Source organism: Manacus candei, unplaced genomic scaffold (assembly GCF_025592945.1).
Source record: "Manacus candei isolate 608988 ecotype Guabito, Panama unplaced genomic scaffold, ASM2559294v1 h1tg000065l, whole genome shotgun sequence".
In the NCBI taxonomy this organism is placed as follows: domain Eukaryota; kingdom Metazoa; phylum Chordata; class Aves; order Passeriformes; family Pipridae; genus Manacus; species Manacus candei.
Genome location: NW_026138113.1, coordinates 102177 through 130172, shown reverse-complemented (window position 1 = coordinate 130172; position 27996 = coordinate 102177). Strand labels below are relative to the sequence as shown.

Genomic DNA, 27996 nt, shown 5'->3' with positions numbered 1-27996 from the left:
GGAATGGCCAGGACAGGGAGAGAGGGACTGATCCAGGACTGTGGATTGATCCAGGATGGAACTGGAAGCTGCCAGGGAATGGATTGAACTGGAATCAGAAGACTGACCGGGGGTGGGGGATGGACCAATCTGGGATGGGGAAGATTGGTCTGGGGCTGGGGAGGGACCAATTTGGGACTGGGAATGGGCTGATCTACGACTGGGGAGACCAGCTGGAAACTGGGGAGACTGGTTGGAAACAGGTGAGGGATGAATCTGAGACTGAAGAGAGTGGTCTGGGACTGGGGATGGAATGATCTGGTAATGAGGCATGACAGCTGGAAGTGGGGATGGATCGATTTGGGATAGAAGAGATTGGTCTGTGACTGGGGAGGGACCAATCTGGGACTAGGGAAACTGATGTGGGACTGGGGAGGCTGGTCTGGAACTGGGGAGGCTGGTCTGGAACTGGGGAGGCTGGTCTGGAACTGGGGAGGCTGGATGGGACTGGGGAGGCTGGATGGGACTGGGGAGACTGGATGGGACTGGGGAGGCTGGATGGGACTGGGGAGGCTGGATGGGACTGGATTGATCTGGGACTGGGGAGACTGGTCTGAAAATGGGGAAGGTTGATCTGGGGCTGAGGATGGACTGATCTGGGACTGGGGATATTGATCTGAGACTGGGGACGGACTGATCTGGGACTGGGAAGAGACTGGTCTGGGACTGGGAAGAGACTGGTCTGGAACCGGGGAAACTGGTTTGGAACTGGGGGTGGAATAATCTGAGGCAGGGAAGGCTGGTCTGGGGCTGGGGAGGGACCGACCTTTGCGAGGCTGAGCTCAGCCCGGTGCGGGTCAGCACCGGACACGAACCGGCCCGAGGCTGACCCGGGACATGGGCGGGTCACCCCGCCCCGCCCCCGCCCCGCCCCTGCCGGCCCCGCCCCGCCCTCTCCAGGGAGACCCCGCCCCCTCCCGCGAGGCCCCGCCCCCGAGGTCAGCTGATTTCGGGGAAGGCCGCGCGCTTCAGAGAAAGCGGCGCGGGTCGCGCGCGCCCCGCCGGGCGGCTCCCCATTGGTCGGATCCGTGTCGGGGAGGCGGCCTCCCATTGGCGGAGCCGCTCGAGGGCGGGTTCGATGCCGGCCCCTCCCCGGCGGCCGCTATATAAGGCGGGGGCGGCGCGGGGCGCGGGTGCGGCACCTGGAGCGGGACGGGAGCGGCGCCGGGCAGGTATCGGCACCGAGCGGCGGGAGGGCAGGGACCCACACCGACCCCTAACCCCACTGTCCGCACGCCTCTGGGCTGCGGGAAAGGACAGGGGGTTTTCGAGACCGTGGTGATGAGCGGCGAACGCCGCCCGGTCCTTGTGGTCCGCTGCGGGTCGCGGGAAGCGCTGCCCCCGTTGCCCCGGGGCACAGCCTGGGATGGGCGGGCTGGAGCTGCGGTGCTGGACCGCAGGGGGATGGTCCGGGGCTGCTCTGCCCGCCCGCTTTGCTGGCGGCCGGTCCCCCCGAGTAGAGAGGTGGGGAGATCTCCTTGCCCATGTCCCGGGTGTGTTGGCTCGCGTGGGTGGTGGCAGCCTGGGGGGCTTGTTGAGCCTCCAGGGGAGCGGAGATGGAGCTCCGGCCTCTGGCAGTGACGAGAAGAAGCTTTCTAGAAAATGAGATAACTTAAAGTCCCATTTCAGCAGGATTTTTGCGGTTCTTGGTGTGACAGGTTTGGTGCGGGAGCCCCCAGAGATGCTCTGTGTGCCCCCATCCTTCCAGGGATGATCTGTGGTGTGTCCTTTGGAACATCCAGCTGGGATCCAGAGTTATGCCCTCGGTGGTGTTTTGGCTGTTGCTGTTGGTTCTCACGATGTCTAAAAGCAGAGTTTGTGCTGTGGATGGCCGAGGGCATCACTGTATCACTGTGTCCTGCTGGGCAGCTGTGGAGAAGGGACAGAAGTTGGTGGCACAGAGCTGGTGGGAGCCCATAGGAGCTGCTGTGTCTCAGGCTGTTTTTTCTCCCCAGCTTATTTTCTCCCCAAATCTTCCAATGGAGAAGTAAATAACGAATGAGGGAGAGGCGGTCCTGTAAAATTTGCAGGAGGGCTGTGAGCCCAAAATGCTTGGAGAGCTGATCCTGGGGCTGCTGGTCACTTGTACCAGGCCACCAGCTCCTGCAGGTCATGGCGTGGAGGTGACTGGAGGTGCAGGGAGGGTTGAGCCTGGAACTTTGCTTCCAGCTGGGTGGGAGAAGCTTTCTCATGGATCCTTCATGAAGTCACCTGGTGATTTTGGCTAAAAATGAGCTGAGGTCCCCAGCAAGGGTGGTTTGGCCTTACCCTGCTCCATCCTGGCATTGTCCCTCTGTTCCGGAGGTTGGTTGTGTGTTCCCCATGCCTGGGGTGACTTGGAATGCTGCTTGGAATCAGCACCTGCTCCCCAAATAGGCAGTGCCTGGTGAGAGGGGCTGCTTCTCCTCTGGGGCAGATCCTTGTGCCAAGACTAGGGACAGCTCTAAGACCCATCACTAATGGGTGTCTGCCATGGAATGTCCTGTCTGCTGTCACTTGCTCAGGTGCTTTAATCCCCATCCATCTGCTTCCTATGTGACTTATCCCCCAGCAAAATAGGAGTAAGCAGAGCACCAAGTCAGCTGGTTGTGTGAGCAGAGCTTTGATAGAGCTGGAGAAAGAATCTGTAGCAATTCAGAGGAAATTTTCTTGATTTTTGTCATTGTGAAAGAAGCAGCGGTGGGTATTTTAGTCACAGAATTATAGAATAATGAAATCCCAGAATGGTTTGGGTTGGAAGGGACCTTAAAGATCACTTTATTCCAACCCCTTGCCATGGGCAGACATTGGCATGTGGGACTCTCAAAGATGCCAGAAGCTTCTTGACCCTGCAGGCAGTGCTACTGCCAGCTGTGCACGGGGCAAACCAGCCTGATCCCTGTGCTCCAGCTGTGGTGAGATGGTCCTGGGAGAGCTAACAGGGCTTGGACCTCTCCCCCCATCCAGGATGTGTGACCGGAACGGCGGCCGGCGGCTCCGGCAGTGGCTGATCGAGCAGATCGACAGCGAGATGTACCCCGGGCTCATCTGGGAGAATGAGGAGAAATCCATGTTCCGCATCCCCTGGAAGCACGCTGGGAAGCAGGACTACAACCAGGAGGTGGATGCTTCTATTTTCAAGGTAGGGGCAGATATTCGATGCCTTTTCTTGGTTAACTGTGGTCTCTGTGGTGCTGTTTTTCCCCCTTGATGAGTCCCACTGGTGGGACGTGTCCATGATGAGTCTGTTTTGCATCTCTAACCCTTGCAGGAGATGCTTCACCCTGCAATTGGTCTCCCAGGCTCTTTTGGGGGTATTTATTCCTTTCTGTCAAATGTTGGTACCAGTTTTGGTACCGAGAACTTCAGCACAGCCATATAACAGCACCTTGGAGAGGCTCACAGCCCCATCCAGAGCTGCTTTTTGAGACCAAAAACCAGTTCATATGGGTTCACTAGGTTTGCTTTCATCATATTTGAATCCAGGTCTTATATGAGAAGGAGCTCAGTGTGTTCATTTTGCCCTACTCTAAACTTGTCAGCTTTTCTTGATAAAAGGCTGGATTTATAAAAAAACCCAAAAACCTAAAAAGACTTAGCAGGACAGAAGGAAGGATTTCACTGAAGCAGGGGGGATTTCCAGTTTAGGGTTAAAATGGGAAAATTCCACACTAAAAAAGAAAGGTCAGATCTTACCCAGGAATTCCCTTCCCTCTGCCCCCACTCCCAAATATCTGTACTGGTGAGGGAGTTTACTCTCAGGGCAGTGACAGCTGGTTAACAGCTGTTTTGAGAGCACTGAGTTATGAGGATGGCATTGAATTAATCACCTGAAGATACAGAAAGAGCTATAAAATAAATATGTATATTTAAAAAATACCTATTTTGCAGTCTTCCTTCAAGGGTAAAATCTATTCTCCTACCAAAAGCACAAATTATGCTCTGATCTTAAAGGGAAACCAGCTTTCCTTTATTAGTCAGGAGCTGGAAAATGAAGTTTATTTTGATTTTTATTTGAGGTGTTACTGAGGTATTAGGAACAACACTTTCAGATTCCTCAGATTCCCAGTATTCTGAGTTGGTGCAGATATGAAGCCAGATATTATGATCTTGACCTCTGCTTTTTTACAACTTGAGTTTTAAAAGAGTTTTCTGCATCCCTGGGGCAGGTAGTGCTGCCCTACACCCAAATACCCACCTCCAGGTGTGGGGGCTGTGCATCTGTCTGCAGTCTAGGAGTGAAACAGCAAATACCCATGGGATGGTTGGGAGGGGGCAAGGGGCAGAGCAAGATGCAAAATGTTTTCTGAAGCCCCAGCTCCTTCCTCCCTGGGGTTGAGAGGGTTTGTAGAGCTCAGGTGGAGGATTACTTTCTCTGTTTTCCTGTTGTTGTTCTGTGCTTTAGGCCTGGGCTGTCTTCAAAGGCAAGTTCAAAGAAGGTGACAAAGCTGAGCCGGCCACGTGGAAGACGCGGCTGCGCTGCGCTTTGAACAAGAGCCCTGACTTTGAGGAGGTGACAGACAGGTCCCAGCTGGACATCTCTGAGCCCTACAAGGTCTACAGGATCGTGCCAGAGGAGGAGCAGAAATGTGAGTGCCCCAGTGAAGGACTGAGCCCTGTTGTGGGTCCATCTGTAACCAGGGACTCGTGCTGCTAACCTGTGTCTGAGCAGAGCTTCCTGGCCAGCCCCTGCTCTGGTACCGTGTCTATTTATTTGTCCTGCTTTGCAGATGTCCCCATGTCACTGCGGTGCCAGGAGGGGAGGAGGAAGGACAGGCTTGTTTTTCTAACCCCCTAAACAGCTACTTAGGGGACAACTGCAGCATTGTGTAAGCTTCCATCCCCTAAGGATGTTGTAGGGGCAAATCCCATATCCTTCCCTGCCTGGTGGAGGTACGTGAGCCCAAACCCCTTGTCCTCCCAATGCCTGCCCTGTGTAGATGGTGGGGAGCTGCAATTAATCCCTCTCTTGCCAGCAGTGGTGGAGGAGCAGCAATTCTGCAGAGCTGCTGTGATGTCTGGTGTGGCCCAGGTCACACTAAGTATATCTCTATTTGTGGTTAGGGGTGTGTGTGTGTGCTTTTTCCTTTTTTATTTAAGTTTAAAATTTGCAAAAAAATAATTATTTTGCTGTCAGGAAATCTGCCTTTAGCATCTCTGTCTCCTCTAGCCTGTTTACACAGGGGGCTGTGCTGCCTCTATGCAAATGGCACTGCAGGTTCCCACCAGCAGCATGACTGCACTAGGGTGGCTGGTGGAAAAAAGGAGAAGCAGCAGCACCAGCCCCAGTCTCTGGGGTGCTCAAAAAAAACCCCAAACCTCTCCTCTGCTCTAGCTCTGTCTCTGCTACCAGCCAGAATTTTGATTTGCCTTGCTGCTGCTTGCTGTTCAGTGGGACAATGGGTTATAAATTTAATTTTTGGTCCTAAAAAGCAGGTGTGGAGGGGGCTGTGAGCCTCTCCAAGGTGCTGTTACATGGCTGTGCAGTGCTGTGGTTCTTGGTTTTATAACTTTCATGGTGTGAAAGGTTTTTAAAGCCCATCATTGAGATGAGGTGTGTGTGTCCTCACTGCATCCCTGCCTCTCCTTCCAGGCAAAGCAGGTGTTGGCAATGGGAGCAGCCTGAATGATGTCACGGAGATGGACTGCAGCTCCTCTGCAATCGATGACCTCATCAAAGAGGTGAGTCCTCACTGTGGCTGCAGGTCACCTGGGCTGGAGGGGCACTGATGGGCCAAGTTGTCTGGTAAAGCGTTGTCTCCCAAAAATTCAATCTGCAAAGCTCTGGGGATCAGCAGTGCTGGATTCTGCAGCTCACCCATGTGAGCCAGCATCAGGGTGTGGCTATGATGATGCTCCTGCTTCTGATGGGCATCTGGGTGGGTGAGACCTTCACTAGGGGATGGGGTCTGTGTCACAGCTCTGTTCCCCTTCTCAGCCATGTCACATCCAGCTGATTCTGCTCAGTAGCTCTTGAGGGTGTTATTCGAGTGTACAACCTGGGCAATGCCAAACTTGGTCTTTCCAACCCAAAAAATTCATTGGCATCCTGCTGGCACTGCCATTTGGACCCTCTCTGAGTGCTGCAAGTGCCTTGCTGGAGGACAGCTCTGCCCAAGGCATCAAACCTGCTCTGATCTCGGTATCTGGTCCTCCATAGCCCCCCTGTGTGGATGAATACCTGGGGATCATCAAGAGGAGCCCCTCACCCCCCCAGGAGACCTGCAGAAACCCCCCAATACCCGACTGGTGGGTGCAGCAGCCCAACCCTGGTAAGTGGCTGACAGTGTGTGTGGTGTTTGGGACTGAGGTTTGCCTGGGGCAGGAAAAATCTCCTTGTGCAGTGACATGTAACAGACAGCAGCTGCATTTTGTCTTTCTTATTAAGAATATTTAAAATGGGAGTTTTTGCTGGCATCTCCTGTGTTGGAGCTGGGAAACCTGGGACAGAAAACCAGGGGGCTGGTGGGGGGAGATAGGGGGGATTGGGGTTTGGGAAGTGGGCACGTAGGCTCAGCTTGGCTTTCTCTGCCCACAGCGTTGCCCCTGATGAATGGATACTCTGGCTATGAGCAGTATCATTCAGGTAAGGCACCTCACCTGGACATTGGATACCTCTCTGGGCTTCAACCTCTGTGTGTGGTGGCAGAAGGTGGCTCTGACTCTGCTCCTTGCCTTGAGAGGGAGGCTTTGCTCTGGGTTTAGGAGGTGCTGCACCCTCCTGATTATCCACAGGGTTTTCACACTGAGCAGAGACACATCCTACCTGCTGTTCTGTGGCCCTGGTGTGGGTGCTGTGCTGGGATGTTGGGATGCTGGGATCAGCCATGCCTTTGGCATGGGGGGATCTGCCCACAGCAAGGAGAGGGAGTTCCATATATCTTATGGCCATAAGCTAAACCACAAGAAGTTCCACCTCAAGATGAGGAAGAACTTCTTTCCACTGAGGGTGGCAGAGCACTGGAACAGCTGCTCAGGGAGCATGTGGAGTCTCCTTCTCTGGAGACATTCCAAACCCACCTGGATGTGTTCCTGTGTCATCTGCTCTGGGTGACCCTGCCTTGGCAGGGAGGTTGGACTGGAGAATCTCCAGAGGTCCCTTCCAACCCCAATGATTCTGTGATACTGGGAGCTCTCACTTCTGACCAGCACTGTAGCAGTCTAAATGCCCTGGGAGAGATGTCTCTTCATCGAGTGAGACTTGCTCCCAGGAAACCTTGCTGCCCTCACAGAGTTTGGGCATTGCAGTGAGGAGCAGGCATGGTTTGCCTTCTCCTGATGAGATGTCTGTGCCCGTCACCTTCCAGGTTACTCCCAGATGGTGATCAGCTTCTACTACAGTGGGAAGCTGGTGGGCCACGTCAGCACCTCATGCTCTGAGGGCTGCAGGATCGCTCTGGGCCAGCCCTCTGGCCACGGGGAAAAGCTCTATGCCCCGGACGCCCTGGAGCACGTCCGGTTCCCCTCGGCTGACGCCATCCCGAACGACCGCCAGAAGCAGATCACCAGGAAGCTCTTTGGACACCTGGAGAGGGGTGTCCTGCTGCACAGCAACAAGCAGGGCATCTTCATCAAGAGGCTGTGCCAGGGCAGGGTCTTCTGGAGCGGGAACACCGTGGTCTACAAGGACAGGCCCAACAAACTGGAGCGGGATGAGGTGGTGAAGATATTTGACACCAGCTTGTTCTTCAGAGGTTTGTAGGAGCCTTCTGTTCTTGCTTCTTTACATTAGGACCTCTGCCCTTTCCTATGGGAAATAAATCCATGAACTAGTTGATTTGAGCTGATCAGCCAACAGATGTGGTGAACAACCATGGTGGGCAGGAGTGGAGTTGGGAAACCTTCAGGAGGGGGAAGAAGGGGATGGGATGAGGGGGGTGGTCCCCATGGCTCTACCCAGGAACTTCTCCCTGGAGAAGGTGAAGCAGTTCTGGGATCCCAAAGCCTTGGGACAATGCGTAAGGAATTTCTGGAGCCTGCACCCAGTGAAGGACCCCCTTGGGCCATATGGTGGGGTTGAAAGGGTAGAGCCCTTTTTCCTTGGGGCACTTTGAAGTCATCACTGCCCATCACTGATGGGTTCCCTGAGTGCTCTGAATGAGTAGGTGATGCTACCAGATCTAGGAAGGAATAACCTGGTGTTTTGGGTCACTTGGCAAATTTGTCCCTGTTGGAGTCTTTGCACAACGAAAGTGGCTTCTCTTGAGCCCACAGCTTCCTATCACAGCAAAGGGTGGTTGATTCCAGAGCTGTGTAGCCAGGGCTGGCAGCTTCCAAGTGTTGCCCTCTCCTTGCAGAGCTGCAGCAGTACTACAACAACCAGGGCCGCTTCCCAGACAGCAGAGTCATGCTGTGCTTTGGAGAGGAGTTCCCAGACACTGTGCCACCGAGGTGTAAGCTCATCCTTGTCCAGGTATGGAGGGTTGGGGGAAAAAAAGGGTAATATGGTCCAGAAAAGGTGGGAATTTCAACAGCAGAGCTCCATGAATAGGGCTCTAGCTTCAAACCCTGGAGCTGCAGTGAATTTGGGTGCCTGAATTGGTGGGGTGGCAGGTGTGATGTGAGTGTTGGCTTATCCACAGCCTCCTGAGAGGTGCTTGGGCTGTTTCTCGTCAGATTCCTTGATCTGGGTGGATCTTGTTTGCAAACAAAGCTCCTGAATGGTAAAAGCTTTTCTAAACAGCCATAGAAAATCATCTCTTCCTCCTGCTCCTGCTTCTTGGTACTAGGACCTCTTCCCTTTCCTGTGGGAAATGGGGAAGTAAATCCCTGATTTAGGCTGATGAGCCATCAGATGTGGTGAACAACTGTGGTTGGCAGAAGTGGGGTTGGGGAACCTTCAGGAGGGTGAGGGAGGGGGTGGGATGAGGGGGTCAGTCCTCATGGCTCTGCCCAGAAATTTCTCCCTGGAGGATCTGCAGCAATTCTGGGGTCAAAAAGCCTTGGGGCAGGGGGTTACTGGAGTCTCTTAGGCCAACCAGGCTGCAGCAGCAGAGACATGACACAGAGGGCACAAGGAGGGTGTTGCATCCCTCCTTGAGCAAGGAGAGACCCACCAAGTCTGTGAGGTCCTGGAGGGGACTTTACATGGTCAGAGACTGGTGCTGTGCCTCCCTGCACAACTTTCTGACCTGGTCACCTCCTGCCTTGGGTGTCTGCACCAGAGGATCACTCTGTATGTGCTGGGACACCCCCAAGCCTGTCCTTGTACCTCTGTCTCTGCTAAGAGGAGCTCCTGTGACTGCTCCTTTATTCCTTGGCTTATTGCATGTCTTTTCTTCTTGCACAGGTGGAGCAGCTGTATGTCAAGCAGGTGGTGGAGGAGGCTGGGAAGACCTGCAGCAGCAACCCCATGCTCCCCATGGCCGATGAGCCCCAGCATGACCAGGTGTACAGGATCTTCCAGGACATCTGCACGACACATCAGCGGCCGCTCTTCCGAGAAAACCAACAGATTGCTGTCTGAGCCTCCTCCTCTGCACTCAGAGTGTGGTGGTTTGGGTTGATCTAGACCCAAACTAGTCCCATGAGTGCCTAAAATCCCTTTTAAGAAAAGTTGGATTTTGTTCTTTGCTGTTTCCAGTCCAGAGTCAGTATAAATCCAGTAGTAAAAATTGCCATGAGCAAGTAGGTTGGGGGCTCAGTGTCCATTCTGCAAACAATTTATGATAAAAATAATTTTTTATAGTCCCAGGACTGTTTATAGCTCATGGCTGGGGGGAGGAGGGAGTGTCCAAGTTGTGCAGGAAGGTCAGGGCTGGCTTTGTTTGTGTTGCCTTTGTTAATGGCCAGTCAAGCAGAACCAAAAATCAACAGCTATAACGACCTGCCTCCATGATCTGCAACTCAGACCTTGCTGAGAATAGTAATTTTGTAGGAGGTGAATCTTGGAAAAACCTTAAAATGCTCAAATTTAGGAAATTATTTCTAGGAATCAACTTTCCCCCTCCAAAAAGTCCTGCTGATGGAAGACAGGGTGTGCCTTCCAAGGAGAACTTCTGAAATTCCTCTTTATTTTTGCTATGAGATTTATTTTTGCTATGAGGTTTATCTTTCATAACAAAGTGTATTGAAATTTGGAAACTATTGCAGAGATTCTGTATGTAAATGTTGAATATAAGAACTATAGGAATCTTAATTTTTTCCTAACCAGGGACAGAGTTTATATAATTATATATAAAATCTTTAATTTTAAAGATCGCAGCGTAGTGTGAATAGTTTGGCTTCACCCTCCCAAACACACGTGTTGGGCTCTCCCAAGCGTGACCAGGCAGCGTCATCCATGTGTAAATCCTTGTTAACATGCTCTGTGTGTGCCCCCAGCACTGGGGACCTGCTGGGCCATGGGGCTGGTGCCTTACAGACCAGGCCTGCACATGTGGGCGTGCCACCAAGCTGCCTATTTATTTTATGCCTGAGGTTCATTAATTGTTTTGTAATTTTTTTTTTTTATTATTTCCCTGCAATTAAAGTGCTATAATTTTGTATTTCTCTTGCAAAGTGGTTTTTGGGTGCAATGGGTGGGGTCTCAAAGCGGGTGGGGAGAGTCTGGTGTCTCTGACTTGCTTGTAATTTGGTTTTACCTGTGGTGGGGTCTGTGTTAAGCCTCTATCAGCTCCATCCTGCTCCATTACTTCCTGGATTCATCTTCTGTCAGGAAAGAGATGAGTCAGAATGCTGTAATGCATGGAGGGAAGGAAAGGATATCACTTGCAGATCCTTCATCCCAGGGAGGATGAAGGTATGTCCCTGCTCATCTGCCACAGCACTGACCTGGATGTTCTTAGCTCTGTGCCCTGGGCTGCGATGCTTCGAGGTCATGGGATGGGATGGGGGCAGCTATTTATGGTTCTGCTCAAAGGCTTCCTCTTTTCCCTCTCCCATGGGAGTTGGGAGCATTTCCCCCTTGTCATCTTGTGGGCAGCCAAGTACATTGCAGCCACTTGCTCATTCCCTGTTACCCCTTCAGAGGGGAGAAAAACTGGAAAGAAAAGGTAAACCTAGTGCCTTGAGATAAGAACAGTTTAATAATTTTAGGAAGAAATTCTTTAATTAAAGAAGAAATTCTTCCCTTTGAGGGAAGGGGGGAGACCCTGGCACAGGTTGCCCAGAGAAGCTGTGGCTGCCCCATCCCTGGAAGTGTCCAAGGCCAGTTTGGAGCAACCTGGCTTCCACTTCCAGTGGAAGTTGTCCCTGCCCATGGCAAGGGGTGAAACGAGATGAGCTTTAAGGTCCCTTCTAACCCAAATTGTTCTGTGATTCTAATTAAAAAAAAAAAAAAAGATACTTATAAAAAGGAATGAAAGCCAAGAGAAATAACTGATGCACAATACCATTGCTCACCCCTACTAAGAAAAAAATTGTCTCAGTGGAAACCAGGGCACTTCTCTATCCAGGTTTCTCATGGGGCCTGGTCTAGTGGGGGTGGGTGGTGTTTGGGAACCACCAAGGGTGAGAAGGGAGCATCTGCCTTGGTCAGATGAGGTCAATGTTGCAGCAGGGGCAGCTGAGCATCTGCACCCTCACCTGCCTGCACTTCAAGCCTGTGTTTGGGACAACACCTCAAGAGGTTCTGGAAGGGTGAGGACCATGTTTGAAGTGTCCCCTTGCCCCAGCGATGGACAGAGGTGAACTCCAGGTCTGGGGCAGCCCTGCCAAGGGGCACAGGTAGGGAAGAACTGGTCTTCAGGGGGATGATCCTGGTACTCAGACCCCAGGGATGAAGGCATTTTTGAGGAGGATGTCTGGAGATCCAGGCAGCTGGAGACTGAGTTCCCTTAGAAGATGCTGAGGAGGTCGATGCAAAACTGGCCTCTCTACTTCGGTAGCAGAAAAGTGCTGATCTGCCTTCCTCTGTGAATGACAGAGCCCTTCCCAAGCATGAGTGTGTCCTCAGGACACTGTCAAGGTGTGATGACCCTGACCTGAGGTGAGCTGACCACAGCTCATGTCTACCAAGAGGCTCTACATCTGCAGCCGTTTTGGGGGGGCAACTCAGCCTTCACAGTGAAACCTCCCTAAAAAAATCAAGTGTTCAGCTCTTGTGGGCCTTGAAGCTGAGCCTCCTGCAGTTACAGCCTCTGTCCCAAAGAGCTGTAGGTGCACAGTGGACAACACACAATTTACAGCACCCAGAAAGTGCCCTGGGATGGGAGAATCAGCTTGAACTTTGTGATCAAACATTAGGATTCAGGGAGTCCCTGCGTCTGTGCTGCAATCATGTTGGTGGGATGCTTGTTGTCCTGCCTGTGTCCCTGTGCATGTTCCTTGCAGGCATTACAGAACCTGGATTTGGTGCTTGTGAGTGGAGATGGCTGAAGACCAAGATTTTTGAGAATGCACCAGGATCCCAGTGAAATGGAGCCACCAACTCCTGTAAGCTCCTGTGGGATGCTTGGTTACAGAGGTGGGGATGGCACCCTTTGGGTGCACTATCAGCATGCATCTGAGCCTTTCTCTGCTCCTCCTGAGGACCATCACAGTGTCCCCCATGGGGTTTAATCCTTATCCAGCCCTTAGTGGAGCATGAGGAAGACTCACCCCCTTGTGGGTGAGGTGCCTGGCAGAGGGAGGTGGGAGCAAGGCACCCACTGTGGTCTGTGTTGGAACAACACGCTCCCACTTGTGAAACACGTGATGGGCTGGAGGCTGGGACACAAGAAACACCACTCGTGGTTTCCCCAGATGTGCTGGGCCAAGTCCTTCCTCAGAAACCACCATCCTGTGCTCGCCTGGAGCCACCTGCTTCGTGTTCAGGGCTCTTTCAATTTCCACCCCAAGACCACGGAAGAGCCGTGGGGAGTGGAGGTACCTTTTGTTGCACTGGTTATTTTTAGTGTTGTCATCGTGTTTCAGAGCCCAGACCTTGGTTTGGGACCTTAAACCAGCACCTCAGCTCCCATCCCAAACAGCTTCCCAGCCATGTCCAAAAGGAGATACCTGCTGGCTGTGGAGGGACTGGGAAGGAAACAGTGGACAGCATTGTGTGGCAGAGGAGGGGGTGCAAGAGGGATAATGCAGTGGGTACATGACTGTGGGTAGGGGGCTCTTTTGCTCAGTGCTCAGGTAGGACTTGCAGCAGTATTGGGCTTGGGCTTAATGCCTGGCCCGAGCTGGATTTCCCTATCCTGAAATTCATCATGAGGGAAACCTCTAAGGTTCCAGCAGACTGGAGCTGGTTTTGAGGTAACAGCGTTCCTTCCACACAAGGATGGTCTGGCCCAGACTCAAGGCGGCCTTTGTAAAATTCCAGGAGAAATTTCTGCACTTCTCTCATTTTTCCTGCAAGCCTCTTCGCCTGGCAGGCAGGGCATTGCCATCCTCATCACCCCACCTGGGAAGCTGCTGGGGTCTGGAAGTGCCCCAACCCAGCGGCAGCACCTGCATCCCAGGCACCCATCCCTGCACCGTGCCTGGCCCTGGGCAGCTCTGGTGAGCTGCTGGTGCAGCTGTGCCCTGGCTTAGTGGTTTTGGGCGATCGGTGACTCAAATACTTTCGTTGGTTTCTGTTCATTTGGGTTCTTCTCTATTGCCTCACTGAAGTGAAACCTCAGTGCCTGCTGCCGGCTCTCCTTCGTCAGTGGCTTGTCCGCTGGCAAGTCCCAACAGTCGCCCAAATCTGTGGCTGAGGATGCCATCCCTGAACACTGGGAATGATGTACCCACCGCACACAGCATCTGTGGCACAGGCTGCATCCCCTCTACTGAATGATCCTCACTGCTGTAGCAGCATTGTGGCAGCATGAATGAGCAGCTCCGAGGCTCTTGTCCCTAAAGCTCTATTTTGGTGGTTTCCTACACCTTGAGCACGTGTTTGAGTCGGAGCAGTGGTACCATTACACTCCTGACTGATGTGGAGATATTTCCTTGCTTTCCAGGAAGGCCAATCCAGGTACCAGGACCTGCTGCTCCTCTGGAGAGGGCTGCAATCCCTGCAGGCATGGGGAGGTACTTTCTGGAAGATGCCCAGGCTAACAGACTCCTGTTTTCAGGAGCAGCAGGGGAAGGAGGGCAGAGCTTGGTTTGCATGAAGGAAGACTGACCTTAACTTGCAGGAGATACATTGTTCTCCTCACACGCATGTCTGAAGAGGAGCAAGTGCTTATCCAATCGTCCTATCAGCCAGTACAGAAGGGTTGAATCAGGGCAAATAATGTGAGAAGACCCTTCTCTAAAGTCTTCCAGCATAAAGGCATCTACTCCATGGTGAACACTTTGATTTTTGGGTGCTGCAAAGGACATTATAAATGCTGTAGCCACCCCTGATGTTTTCCTCACTGGCTCGGGGACATTATTTGGGTTCAAAGTCAACCTTACTTACCCCTGAGATTTGTCATGAGTAGAAGTCAGTTGTGCCACTGGGAATCATTTTCCTTGGGAGAAAATGAGCCTGATTATATCATGCAGCATTATCAGTCTTGTTCAGAACATGTGTCTGTAGTTTCCCAAGACATGCCCCTTTCCAAATGCCAAAAGCACTGCTGCATGTGGCTTCAGGATAAGAAGTTGGTGTCCATGAGGACAACTAGTGTGCACCCCTTCCTTGTACACACCTGAAACACAGTGTGAGGAGTTACCTAGTGACAAATCTGCACAGAGAACAGGTTTGCTGGACTGGGGAGAAGGAAGGTGAGTATTTCATCCAATTCAACCTGGAGAAAGAGGAAAAACTCTGCAGGCACCTCCCTCCAGCCCAAAGGCCAAGTGCTCTGCACAGAGAGACAACCACAGCTCAATCACAGGTCCCAGCTCACAGTTGAACTGCTCAGGAATACGACACCAACCAGCTACAGCTGCTTCCTCCAACCTGCTGCCGCCTGGTGCGGGCCCCCACCGGCCCCTATAGAGGCGTTAGAAAACAAACAGTCACTTTTTATTTCTAGACACCAGGGTTTCCAACTGGTTTGATTGCTCAATGCCCCATTTCAGCACAGCAGCCTGTCCACGACGAGCATCTCTGGGCTCTTCCTGCCAGGATGTCGTAACATGGGAAGCAGCCTCCTCCACATGGTCACTGCTGGCAGGACATCTCCTCCCTGCCCTCGGGAAGGCAGGAGAGCTGCATGAGGGCTCACACCTCCCTCTCCAAAGGGGTTCATACTCCCTTTGGATATTCTTATCATCAAGGATGAGGCTTTTCTGATGGAGGCCTGGCAGGACAACCCACCAAGAGTTGACTTTGGTGGATTTTGAGGGACTTGTACCATCACTTGTGTGACTGCTCGGTGCTCTAACTGGTCTTACGTGGCACCTTCAATTCATGCTTGCTTTGGGTGGTCACTCTACACGTCTGCTGGAACATGGTTCATGTTTCAGACCAAGGTCTCATGAAGTCAGACCTGTGCAGACAACAGGAGGGATGCTCCAAAGGTACCTCATTAGCTCTGGACATCTCAGCTCCGTTGGGGCTGGCTGAAAAGAAGGAAGAAAAGGCAGTGGGAAATGCTGACGATGAGGAGGCTGAAGCTGCAGGATTTCCTCGAGCTGGATTTCGCTGTAAAAAGGCCTCATGGAGAGGAAAGGAGATCCCAAACTCAAGCCAGTGTGACAGCCACTTACTCTTCTGAAGCCATTTTTGACAGATGACCTCTTCCTCCTGCAAGTCCAGATACAAGGTAATGAAAACAGGCTCCACCCAAGCCACAGCTGCAAAAATAACACAGGGACAAGAAGAAACACGGTGATACTTGTTCAGAACTCTGTGTTTATTATGAGACCAGGTCTGTGGAACCAATTCCAGGCTGAAGTCCCCTCCCTTCCCCCCTCCGAGTCTGCATGTGCTAGGGGCTGTGTCCTGCTCTGAGCATATATTTTTATTGCGCGTGATTTGTTTGCAATAACACAAACACTCTGATGCATCGAGGTGCCTGGAGCCTTAAAAACCAGCTGGAGCTTTTTGTGGGAGCCACAACTCACCCAGACACCAGGTAATCTGGGCCTTTGCTGCTCTTCGTTAGAGCGACATGGAAGAACTTCAACTCAGTCCTAAAATGGTCACGAAAACGAGAAGAAGCAAAAGGGCATTTCAGGCCATTCCACAAATAGATCTTTATAATGTGACAATTAAAAAAAAATACCCCAACCTGGAGAAACATTCCTTTTCCTTCTTTTTTCCCCGTAAAGTGTGAGAGTAGCTGGTGTTCAGAAGAGTCACTCCAGCTTTCACTGAGAGTATGATTCACGTGGGTTATGTAAAGTTTTACTTGTGCTGAGTGTTTTACAGAGAACCACAAATCACAGACTCCCAGAATGGTTTGGTTTGGAAGGGACCTGAGAGATCATTCCAACCTCTGTGCCATGGGCAGGGACACCTTCCACTAAATCAGGTTGCTCAAAGCCCCAAAATGACAACCTGATTTTTAATTTTGGAGCAAGTAAACTGTGGGTTTCAATAATATCAATTTCCAGCATTCTCTGGTTTCTGGTTCTTCTTCTGATGGGCTTCAGGGGAGGACTGAGGTATGTGGAAGCAGCATGGTGGTTCGAAACAAGTGATTCCCTTGTCTGTATCTTTCTGTTCTGTATTTCTCTTGAGAAGTAACCACTTCTCCTCAAGATAAATCTGGCTCATGAACACGTTTGCGGGGCACAAAAGGCAGGTTGTGTCTGCAGGTTGGTCTTCCCAGTGATCATGGCTGAAAAACAGCAAGAGAGATCGTTTTGAGGAATGTTTTTACACCTCTGGCCTGAAAAAGATAGACTGGTTTTACTTTGGAGGAGAGTCTGGACAACTCTTTCATAAAAATCCTGAATATTTTGAATTTTCCTGTTTGCTTTGCTATTCCTACCCAAGTTCTTGCTCTGGGTTTTTTTGTGTTTGTTCCTAAATGCTCTCAACCACTGCAACCTCCCTGGGTTGATGCTGAAGTCTGGAGGTGACTCTCTCCATGGAGAGATGGGAAGAGCCTCTCAGCTCTGTTTTCAGGGGCAGGGCGTTTCAGGTGGAGAAGAGAAGGGACCACTTGATTGCACTTCAGGCAAGGAAGGAAAAAGCAGTAGGAAATGTTTCCTTTTGGTGTCACCAGCAAGGGCAAGGAGAACCTGGAGGAAGGAGTCTCGTGGTGGGGAAGGTGGTCTGTGGTGTTCACCACCAAACAGGAGATCAAAAAGGTGGTGGAAAGTGAGAGATGATGATGGCTGGAGAAAAATTCATTGCTGACACAGCTAAGGAAGTAAAGAGAGTAGGGTGGACATCTGCCATGCCATGGGCTGCCAAATGTCCACCCAGCCCTGGAGCTACTCAAACAGCACTCAATAGATCCCTGGGGGAGGAAGGAGCAAGTGTGGCTGAACTGAACCCAAAAACTGGTAGCTGAGAGAAACCTGGACCACATGTTGCATCTGTAATCTGGTGGGTTGTAATCCCCAGCACAGCTTTTCTCCATGGACAAGTTTAGTGCCCTTAACCCACTCATGGCTATGGCGACCAGCCCCTATGAAGTGATGGCCAGGAGCTGGACTATGTGGAGAGGGGAGGGGAGAGGATAGACTGGGCAGGATGTGGCACCAGTGGCTCCTGGAAGAGGGGGAATCTCCTGGGTTCCTCCTGATGAGTCTGAGAGCATCTCCAGTGCATGGTGCTGCCTTGGTTCCTCTTTCCTGACCACAGCAAGAGACAGCATTGAGACTCCTTTCGTGGGGCTGAGATGAGGCAGGAGACCAACATCAGGCCAAGCACAGTGAGGAAAACAAACCCATTGTCCCCAGCTTGTATGGCTCTGCTCTCAGGGTGGATGTGGGAAACTCTCAGTCTTTACAAGAGTCTGGAAATTCTGGTGTAATTTTAACCTTGCTGTGGGTTGTGAGAAACCAAGGGGTTTTACAGGTTTGCCGTGTCAGTCAAAGTCGTGGTGTGCAGCTCTCCCAGGAGAAACACTGAGCCCCAGCTGAGCCACAAACTGGAGTGGGGCAGGATCAGTGTGAGCCCTCAGGACAGTGAACCTTGGAATCCCCTTTCCCTGTCTCTGCAGCCTTTCTGGATGAGGGCTGTGTCCTTTGATGAAATACATAGTGGTCATAGCTCAGGGGAAATGGGTTTTCAAGGAAGGCAATGGTTTGGGGTGTTTAGAAAAAGCACAACTTCTTAATTTTCCCCCATCAGGCTTTCTGGGTGAAGCTTCTTACCACCCTGAGGATGAGTCATGAAGCCAAGAGATGTCATTGCAGGAGGGTTTTGAGTATCAGGGAGGATTTTGAGTAGCAGACTCAGGTGTCTGTCTGGGCTTGTAAGCATCCATCCCATTTGCATGGCCATTTCGGCCATCTAGTTTGGACTAGATGGCATTTAAAGGTACCTTCCATCCCAAAATATTCTATCCTGACCTGGAGCTCTTACTGCTGTGAATTTGAAACTACCTTTCAATACAGAAGTCTTGATGTGAAAGCAGGAGCATGAAAGCAAAACCTGGCTCTGGTTTTGCCTTGTTCAAAAATGTTTCCATATTTCTAGTGAAGTGACAGCATTTTTAGAGCTGCTGGAGGACAAGGGGGCACTGTTTTCATTGCTGCATGGACCACCCTGTCTTTTCTGGTTCTCCCTCCTAATTTTGGCTCTTCATAAATCACAGGATGGTTTGGATTACAAAGGACCTTAAAGATCATCTCATTCCAACTCCTCTGCCATGGACAGAGACACCTTCCACTAGATCAGGTTGCTCCAAGCCTTGTCCAACCTGGCCTTGAACACTTCCAGGGTTGGGGCAGCCACATCTTGAATAGTTTAAACACTTTAGCACTGAGGAATTCACCCTAATTTTTATGAAACTGGTAGAGTTTGCAGCAGCCTCTTTCTAAAGTGAGAAAGGATAAAAAGGCTATAAATGATGCCTGCAGCCTATGGAATATTTTTGCACAGCAGCCTCAGCCTCAGGTGCAGGACCTTGCCTGCCCGTGTTTTGTTTGCTGAAGGCTGAATCACCCAGGGCTGCTCATGCTGGTTCTCACCTTGCACCATGGTGATTTCATTCATCTCCGAAGAACCAGAAGCTACCTGGGAGGAGCTGTTTCATCACAACCCTGTCCTTGAGCCCTCGTGTTCCTCATCATCACTGGAAGGCCACCTCACTGGAGGTGAGGCTGGAAATGAGCCCAGGGAATTTAATAATTCACTCTTGATTTGTGTGGCTATCACTGATGGGTGCTGAGGTCTTGCCAAAGAGGAGATCTGATTTCAGGGCAGGGCCAGATCTTAAAACAGGAGGTTGAGAATGAATTGTAATGTTTGTTTTCTCTTTTATTGTCATGCTGTAAAGGTTCATGTCCATCCTGAGCCGTCCGTTGGGCAGGATGTGGTAATTCCAGCTTTCCGGGAATCCGTGGTGACCTGTAGACCTGTGACTCCAATCTGAGCTGATTTTAGCACACCTCTGTTTTTTCTTGAGATAAGAAATATTTGTGAGTTGATCATATCTCTCCTATTCCTTACTTTTCTGCCATTTTTACCATTTATTATTATTTTTTTGGCCAGAAGTAGAGTCTGGCAGAGTCAGAGCCGCTGCTCTGGACATTCAATCAGCTTTTCTCAGGCTGGATTTGGGACAGACCCAATTCTCCCCAAAACCAGGATCTTTCCATCACTTTTCCATCAGCTTTTGAGTCTGCAGGTGTGATTATCTGGCTGCAGAACAGCCCCACTGCCTACAAAATCAAGTGCTTAAGCTTTGAAGATCCACAGAGTTCCAAAAAAAATTTCCCCAGCTCCTTTTCCCCAACACCAAGAGCTGCTCTCAGTTTTCTACACTGGCAAAACCAGAGTTTCACTGAAACGAGCTGAAAAAATGCCTCCCCATCCTGTAACTCCTCTTCTTTTGCAGCTATTTATTTTGTGCTTGTGTTACAGCTTGGACTTTAAGAGGAACTCTGGCTTAACACCAAATTTTGAAAAGCAAATAGGAAAAAAAATTAAACCACTGAGCTCCAGTGCACAAAACTCACATGCACAGGAAAACAAAAGTCACTAAATAAATATTTATTTTACTCAACTGAAGCTCCCTAAATAGTCAAGGATGACTTTTTCTGCTGGGATGAGCCACATCCCTGGGATGAGATCCATCCCCTCTGACAAAATGAGTCTGGGGTCTGCATTTGGACTTTGGCCTCTGCTTGGGAATTAATTACTCCGTGTTGCACTGCTCTTACTGAGATCTCAGCTCTCTGGTTTCCCACCGTGAGACGCTGAGCCTGGGGATGCCCCTGCTGTAAAAATCAGAATTTCCTGCCAGAAATTCTGGCAGAAAAAGTGACTCGATGAAACCCGGGGTGGGTGCAGGGCTGGTGGCCTCGGGGCTCATTTACATCTCGGTGAGAGAAGTCGGGCATGAGCCGCTTTCCTGTCAGAGCCCAGCTCAACCCAAACCCCCCATTTGCTTCATCTCTGAGGCCTGGCAGCAAGATCTTGAAGGGGGAAAAGCCCTGAGAGCTGTCAACCCTCTTTTCCTCATGGGTGGATTCACTGGTGTCTAGTAATGGGTTTGAGCATGTTCTTTGGCCTCTCCTTCATCACCTCTGTTAGTGATGGCCTCGGCAGCACTGCTTTAACAGTTGGACTTGATGATCTGAGAGATCTTTTCTGACCTAAATGATTCTATGAATCCATGATGCTCTTGCCATATTTGCTCTTTCCAGGTGGTTTACCCCATCCCTGGCAGTGTTTGAGGCCAGGTTGGATGGCACTTGGAGCAAACACAATTCCCCAACAAAATTCCAAAAGGTATATTTTGTCCAAGTGTCCAAATTTTGGACCTGAAGGAGATAAATGTGCTTTGATGGAAGGGAGCTGGTGTTCCAGCTGCCATGCTGGGGGAGTAGATTCCCTTGGTCTGATCCTTGAATTCTGTGGGTGGCTGTGTCCCATGTCCCTGAAATTCCAACTTGCCAGTCATGGGTGCAGGAGATGAGCCTGGGGATATCAGGACCCATCAATGCGGAGAGAGACACATTTAACAGAGTCAGTCCTTAATGAAGGAGCTTCTCTTGCATCCCACGCTTTGCTTATTCAATAAATGCTGTGTCAGAGAAGCTGCAGGGCAGGGGAGAAGGTTTTTTTTTCCATATTGAGTACTCCAGTGAATGAGAGATATATATTTCCTTTTTCCTGCTGTTATTGATGCCATTAGACTCCTTGTCCTTTTTTATCACCATTTTTTGGTGCAGAAGGTTACAGGGTGGGATGGGACAGTAACTCTTGGACTTTGGCCCTGTCCTTGTACCTACAGCAGGGTGGGAGTCAGAGTTGAGCATCCTCTTAGGGAAAAAGGGTGCTTTACAAGGATAAACAATAAAAAGAGAGAGAAAAGCAGGTCAGAGATGAATCCAGGCCCCAGGGGGTTTGCAAAATAGCTGGAAATCTCACAAGGCCAGGCTGTGCCTCATGAGATTTCTGATACTTCCCACTTCTGACTGGGCCAGAAATACCACAAGAACAACGCTGCATCATCATTCTCAGTGCTGGCTTGGCTCTTCCCACACTCCCAGCTGGGATCAGCCTCCCAGACATCCTCCAGGCTGTGGATCGGCTGGCACTGGATGCAGCATCACCGAACGGCGCCCGGCACAGTCGGCATCCGGCTTTTCCTTTCAGACCCATGTGTTGAGAAGGGAGATATTTTTGGTCAAGAAATCAAATGACTCATTTGTGGATCTGAAGAACTATTTCAGGACAGAGCGCGGTCTCCCCGTTGCGGTCCCAGGGTGGTGCTTGGTGGGGATCTTAAACCTGCGGGGGTAGGTGGGCGCGGGTGGGACACTGCACCCCCACCTCCCAAATCCCCCCGGATTACAAACCCAGAGGCTGCTGGTGGCCAGGGATGTTGTGCAATCCCACTATACACTTTTCAGCTCGGTCCTTACCCTTTCCGCCCTCCGGCCGGGTTTGTTATACAGAGGAAGCTTTTTAAGGAGCCTCGACAAACAGACAGGAAACCGAGTCTTTCACTGCGCGGACACATTGTCTGCCCGGGGCTAAATTTGAACATAAAAAGACCTTATTTATTTCTTTTATTTATAAATCCTGAGCCCTGTGCTTTGAAGATGAGCACACACTCTGGTTGGGCTGGGAAGTGTGCAGGAGAGGGCAAGGGGAAGGGCAGCTGGCGCAGCATGGAGTGACTGTACTGTCCGTCTGTCCAGTGGGATCAGGGCAGGCTTGGATAATCTGTGATATGGTCTGGGATGATGCCTGTGTGGTGATGGCCAGCAGAGAGGCTGCTTGTTCTGGGGCTTGAGTTGGGTAGCTCTGTGTGTAGAGTCTTGTGGTGGAGACTCCACTAAGGACCTCATAGGCATCCCCATGGTGAATGTGGTGCTGGGATCCAACCCACATTGCCCAGCTGTAACTGAAGTCCTGGGTGGCTCCATGTCCCCAAAAAGGCTTGGGTGATGAGGAATTGGCACTGGATTGTCAGAATTGGCATCCAGGATCAGCATCTCTGGAAGTGTTCAAAGCCAGGTAGGATGGGGCTTGGAGCAACCTGGTCTAGTGGAAGGTATCTCTGCCCATGCCAGGGAGTTTGGAACTAGATGATCTTTAAAGTCCCTTCCAACACAAACCATTCTTTAATTCTATGATCATTGAGATCAGGTGGCCACTGCTCAGGTCCACAAATGGAATCATCACCACTGACGTTGGCCACCACCTCTGGAGAAGCTGCTCAGATCCCCACCAGCATCCGAGTCAGGGTAAGGGCTGCTTCCCACCCACCCATGGGCTCCCAGCCCCCACTGGCCCCTGGGGACCCTGGTGAGACTGTCAGGGAAATCAGAGACTCCTTTGGAGATGATTTTTCTGAATTTTCCACGTGCTGGTGGGTATTTCCAGGGCAAGGTAGTGTGATACGGGCAGGCAGATATTACTCACCGCAGCAGCCTTTGAAAAGTGAAAACATGAAGTCGAAAGCTACTGAACCTTCAGCAACTTCCCAAATCCCACCTGAAAAGTAGCAAAAGGCACAAAGAAAGTAAAAGTTCCATCATTGCTTTTTTTTTTTTTTTCATTGTTGTTGTTGTTCTTGGAGAAGCATCACGCTTTATTCTGAGAAAAGGGAAGCGTTGGGGCCACTGGCTCTGTGGAGTTGTGTATCTCCCCTTGAGAGGGGAGAGCAAAGTTGGGGTGAACTCCAGCACCCTGGGTTGCATCAGGGTTTGGGCAATGCAACAGCAATGCTGAGGTTTCTGTGGTAGATCCAGGAGGTGCAGGATGAGACATCTGGATGATACAGAAGAGAAGCTCCTCTTATCCTCACCCGTTAGGGCTTTGCACAGGTGGGTTTGGGCTTGGGGCTGCTCCGTTGCTCCCCCTCCTGAACAGCCACATCCTGCTGCTGATCTTGGCCTCAGTTGCACCCAAAAGACACACCGGTCATAGCAGCTCTTTTCTTTATTTAACCCTCCCTGGCCCCAGGATCGTGGAGCCACTTCCACATTTTCTGCTGGCCATGGCCAAAAAGCCCTTAGAGCCGTTTCTGCTCCTCCTGCCCGGCCGGTATTGCAGATGCTCAAACCACACGTTCCTTCACCCAGGCTGGCCCAACACAGATGGACATGGCTAAAAATACCTAAAATACTGCCTGACCACAGGCGTCCTGTGAGGGTCTCACAGCCAGAACAGCTGGGACTGAGAGGACAGGCTAAAAATAGGGGTGCGGTGTGAGTTTCTGAAGATCCCAGAACATAAGTTGAAACTCAGTCTGGGTTAGCAGAAGAGTGGAGGGTATCTTAGGGCTTATTTCTGCTTGCAGGGACTCAGCAGGAGAAATGTGGGAGCCTTGTGGTTCTTGTGCATGGATTTAGTGGGGTATCACCATCACCTCTGTGCATCACCCTTGTTTGCTGTTTGGGGTCACCACCCATGCAAGGAGCTGCCTTTTTGGGGACTAAAGGTGCTAAACCCATGCTATATCCCCGAGCCTTAGTTTGGGGATGAAAATCTGGGAATTGGTCACCTTTGCCTTATCCAGAGGGGCCAGTTTTGCATCCAGCCCAGCATCCCAGTGTAAATGCACACACTGGCTGAGCCCCATCCTGCCCAAGATGACGCTCAAACCCTCTATCCCTATACAAGGACGGCAGTTGGAGCTGGGGGAAATCTCTCTCTTGTGTTTTCAGCCATGACCCCTGAGCTGGGGACATGCTCAAAGGTGTGAAGTCCAGTTTGAGACCTCTCAACCCACCACCAAGCCCAGAGGAACCCATCACAGCCTCGTCCCCCCACCTTGCACAACACGCCGGTCCTTCTCCTTCCTCACACTGGGTGAAATCAGAGCTGTTATTTCAAAGAGAAGCTTGTGATTTATCGCTGTAATCTCAACCACAAGTTGAGCTGGCAGTAGTCAGGGGAGCCACAAGGAATAAGAGAGGGCTTAGCAATTCATTTCAGCATCCTCTATGCTCTTGAGGTTTTTATTTCTTGTGTACAAAGGCAAGGAAATATGGGTTTCTGCCGAGTAAAGAGGAGAAAACGAAAAGGAAAAAGAATTGCCCAGGATTTGTGCTGAAGTAGCTCATGTTGGGCCATTTCTTTGCATACTGGTAAAAAAAAAAAAAAGGCAGGTTTTTGAACTTTGAAAGCTGAGGTTGTTGCAGCAACCAGTGGCACCAACCCTGCCAGGGGAAGGGTAACACCCTGGAGTGGAGAGCAGAGTGGTGCTGGTCCATGGGCAGAGCTGAGTGGGGATTCTCCTCTATTTTTCCCTTTTTCCCTTCTCCATAAGTCACCTTTATGGCTCCCAGCAGCCAGCCTGGAAGGCGCAGCTTTGCAGCGACATTAATGAGTCTTTAAATCAAAGAGGGCTGTGTTGGCCAAAGCAAACCTTGTGTCTCCTTCCAGAAAGGGCCAGGCTGGGACTCAGAGACACAAAACTCCCAAAAGCCCACTGTCTGGAATGTAGCAACATTTTCATCTTTATTATTTTACTATCTCTGATTTCAATCTTAATTTATATCTGGGTTTACACTTCATTTAAGGCTCTAAATTCTATTTTCCATTAGCTTTGCTTTGGTTTGAATGGACCTGGAAGCATATGTTTTGCAAAGTATCAGTGAGATGCACATTATCCTATGTAATTTCAGACTCTGGGGACATAATAAACTCCCCAAATTTCCCAGTTTTCCCAACACTTGAGCCCTTTGCATCCAATATTCTGTGCTCCCTGTGTGCTCAGAAGAAATCCATCAAGTTTTTATATCTTTTTCTTGTTTCACAGAAGAAAAGGCTGTTTTCCAGGCTTGCTGCAGGCTGTGGAGGAGTCAGACAGCATTTTAACCCAGGCTGAGGAAATGACAAAACATTAACTCCCCTGCAAGGCACTAGAATAGTTTTCATTAAAGACAATCCTTGCCAGGAGCCTGCAGTTATTTTCCAAGCCAAAAAAAAAAAAATAAGAAAAAGAAAAAAGTTGTTCTTTCTTGGCCTTTCTGGTTTGCTAATCTACTTTGACATTTATTAGCAATTATTTATTTCCTTCCCTGTTGGCTGTTTATGGTGCAATTTTTCAACAAAATAGGCATTACTCAATAATAACCCCTGCAAAAAGGCAATTAGGAAACATCAAGTGTGTTGCAGGGATGGTTACAGAGATTGTGGGTCTTTCCTCATCTACAAAATCTCATTTTCTGGCCCAAATGGAGCTGAAGATGTTGCTCTGGGCAGCAGAACCCAGCCGGGCTCTGGGACTGGAGCATCACAACCTCACTCCATCCTTTCTGCAAAGGATCCAGGGGCTTTTCCCTGATGTTTTCAACCTTTGCAAGGGGCAAAAAGATGCAAAACACATATTTAGGAAGACCTGCTTTCGTTGTCTCCTGGGTAATAATGTTCTTTCTTCCCTTTGGGTTTTGGTGATGAGGAAGGTCTGTAAAAAAACAGGATGCTTGTTCCTTAATGAAAATGCTCTGTGCTGAAAGGCTCCCACAAGTTCCCATGAAGCCAAAAGGTAGTGCAAAACTGAAAAGAAAATTAAAAATATTAAGAAACAGCTCAACCTTTCAGTGCAGCACCTCAGGAGCATTTCCCCATTACATCCCTTTGTGGGGAGAGCTTGGTACCAGCCACCCGCCCTGCAAAATCCCCCCAGACCCACTGCTTTCCCAAGAAAGGGCTTCTTGCATGTGAGAAGCCACACTGGGGAAAAAAAAAAAAAGAGTTTTTAGTTGAAATAATGGAGCTTGTAAGAAAACAAAGCCCTTTTCTGGCTGCACTCACATGCAGCATCTTGCACCGATCACCCCACATCCTTCCTGGTGGGTGCTGAGGGGGAGTTGGGGCACAGTCTTGGGTCCTTTGGGGGGTTTGGGCACGATGTTGGCCCTTCTCTCATCCTGCCCAGCTGGGCATGAGTTGCAAAAACCATCCCAGATCTCACTGGGGCTGTGTGATGGCAGGAACCACGCTAGAGAGGGGTGAGAGAACAGCGGGTGCTGCTCGAAGGTGGGGACAGCCCAGTCCTGGTTCTGCTTGGCTGGAGCTGGCACCTAAAATAACCAGCCCCACCACGGTATTTTTGCTGGTTAGGGAAACTTAATTTTCATTTTCCGACTGTTTTCCTGGCTGAGACAGGCAAAGGCTGCTCAGGGCTGTGGTGAGGGTGGGGGGTTATTTGGCCCTGAAATGCTGGGTTGGCTTTGGTGTGGCTTTTTGCTGGGGAGAGTGGTGTGAGAGCACGTTGGAGAGGAGATGCAGCCAGAGGAGCACTGGGAGCTGTGTCCTTCCCTGATACTGGATCATGGAATCCCAGAATGACTTGGGTTGGAAAGGACCATGAAGCTCATCTCCTTCCACCCCCTGCCATGGGCAGGGACACCTTCCACTATCCCAGGTTGCTCCAAGCCCTGTCCAACCTGGCCTTGGACACTTCTAGGGATGGGGCAGCCACAGCTTCTCTGGGCAACCTGTGCCAGGGCCTCCCCCCCCCCACAGGGAAGAGTTTCTTCCTAATATTCCATCTAACTCTGCCCTCCAGCAGTCTGAAGCCATTCCCTCCCCTCCCGTCATTCCAGGCTCTTGTAAATAGTCTCTCTCTGTGTCTCTTGTGGGGTTCCTTCAGGTACAGGAAGGCCACAATTAGGTCACCCCAAAGCTCTCTTCTCCAGGCTGAACAATCTCAGTTCTCTCAGCCTTTCCTTACAGCAGAGGTGCTCCATCCCTCTAGTCAGCCTTTTGGCCTCCTCTCTCCTCACTCCAACAGGTTCAGTGAAACATTGTGCTGCTCCCCCAGCCATGGTGGTTTTGCACCATCACGACCTGTCTGTTGGTCCTGCCCTGGGACCTGCCCTGCTCTGGGTTGGGGTCATAGATCCAGCATAGCATCAATCAGGAAGGTGTCCCTGCCCATGGCAGGGGGTGGAATGTGATGATCTTTAAGGTCCCTTCCCACCCAAACCATTCTGGGGTTCTGTGATTCCGTGAGCTAAAAATACTAACCCCTGCTCCAGGTTATGTTAAATCATCCACCCCCTGATCAGCAATACACATAAACCTTCTGCAGACACCAAATGCTCCTCAAGACAAGATTAGGCTCACCAATAACAAATCCAGCGGTGCTTCATCTATTTATATGAACCATTAAGGTTTATGGACAACCCATTGTGCATTCCTTGACGTCTGCCATGAATCCCACATTCCCTGGTGCTGTGCACTTCCCCAGCCAAACCTCTCCCTCTGCGTGTATCCAATATTTCCTCGGCACTTCCAGGGGCTGAAAACATTTCTCTTTGTGAATTCTTTTAAGTTCCACCCCTAAAACAACCCTCTGGATCATTTAAAGTGGGAATGTTTGTACTCAGAATCCTATAGGGAGCCTAGGAATTATTTTACTGCTCCAAGCTTTTCTCACGTCTTAACAAAATGCAAATGTCCTAGTGTTGCTGAAACACAGAGCTAAGATCAGAGTGACTTGCTCAGTGTCTTGATTTCTTTTTTAGCTGCTTATTCTTAGTAGTTACATTGAAAAAATATGCATTTCTGTTTGTAATAAATATAACAGCACG

At 50.5% G+C, this 27996-nt stretch overlaps 1 protein-coding gene across 4 annotated transcripts; it reads left to right on the top strand.

The window, feature by feature from the left end:
• The first annotated feature begins 1038 nt into the window (after positions 1-1038).
• Positions 1039-10505, top strand: IRF8 (interferon regulatory factor 8). 4 transcript variants are annotated; one of them, XM_051805740.1, is made up of 10 exons: positions 1039-1211; positions 2344-2543; positions 2986-3160; positions 4424-4607; positions 5612-5700; positions 6179-6290; positions 6557-6604; positions 7326-7712; positions 8316-8431; positions 9308-10505. In XM_051805740.1, exons 2-10 carry the CDS (start codon positions 2512-2514, stop codon positions 9482-9484), a joined length of 1320 nt encoding a protein of 439 aa, XP_051661700.1. In that variant the 5' UTR covers positions 1039-1211; positions 2344-2511; the 3' UTR covers positions 9485-10505. The 4 variants fall into 4 exon arrangements, with proteins under 4 accessions (XP_051661700.1, XP_051661701.1, XP_051661698.1 ...); XM_051805741.1 differs by lacking the exon at positions 2344-2543 and having other exon boundaries at positions 1040-1211; XM_051805738.1 differs by lacking the exon at positions 1039-1211 and having other exon boundaries at positions 1780-2543.
• The last annotated feature ends 17491 nt before the right edge of the window (positions 10506-27996 follow it).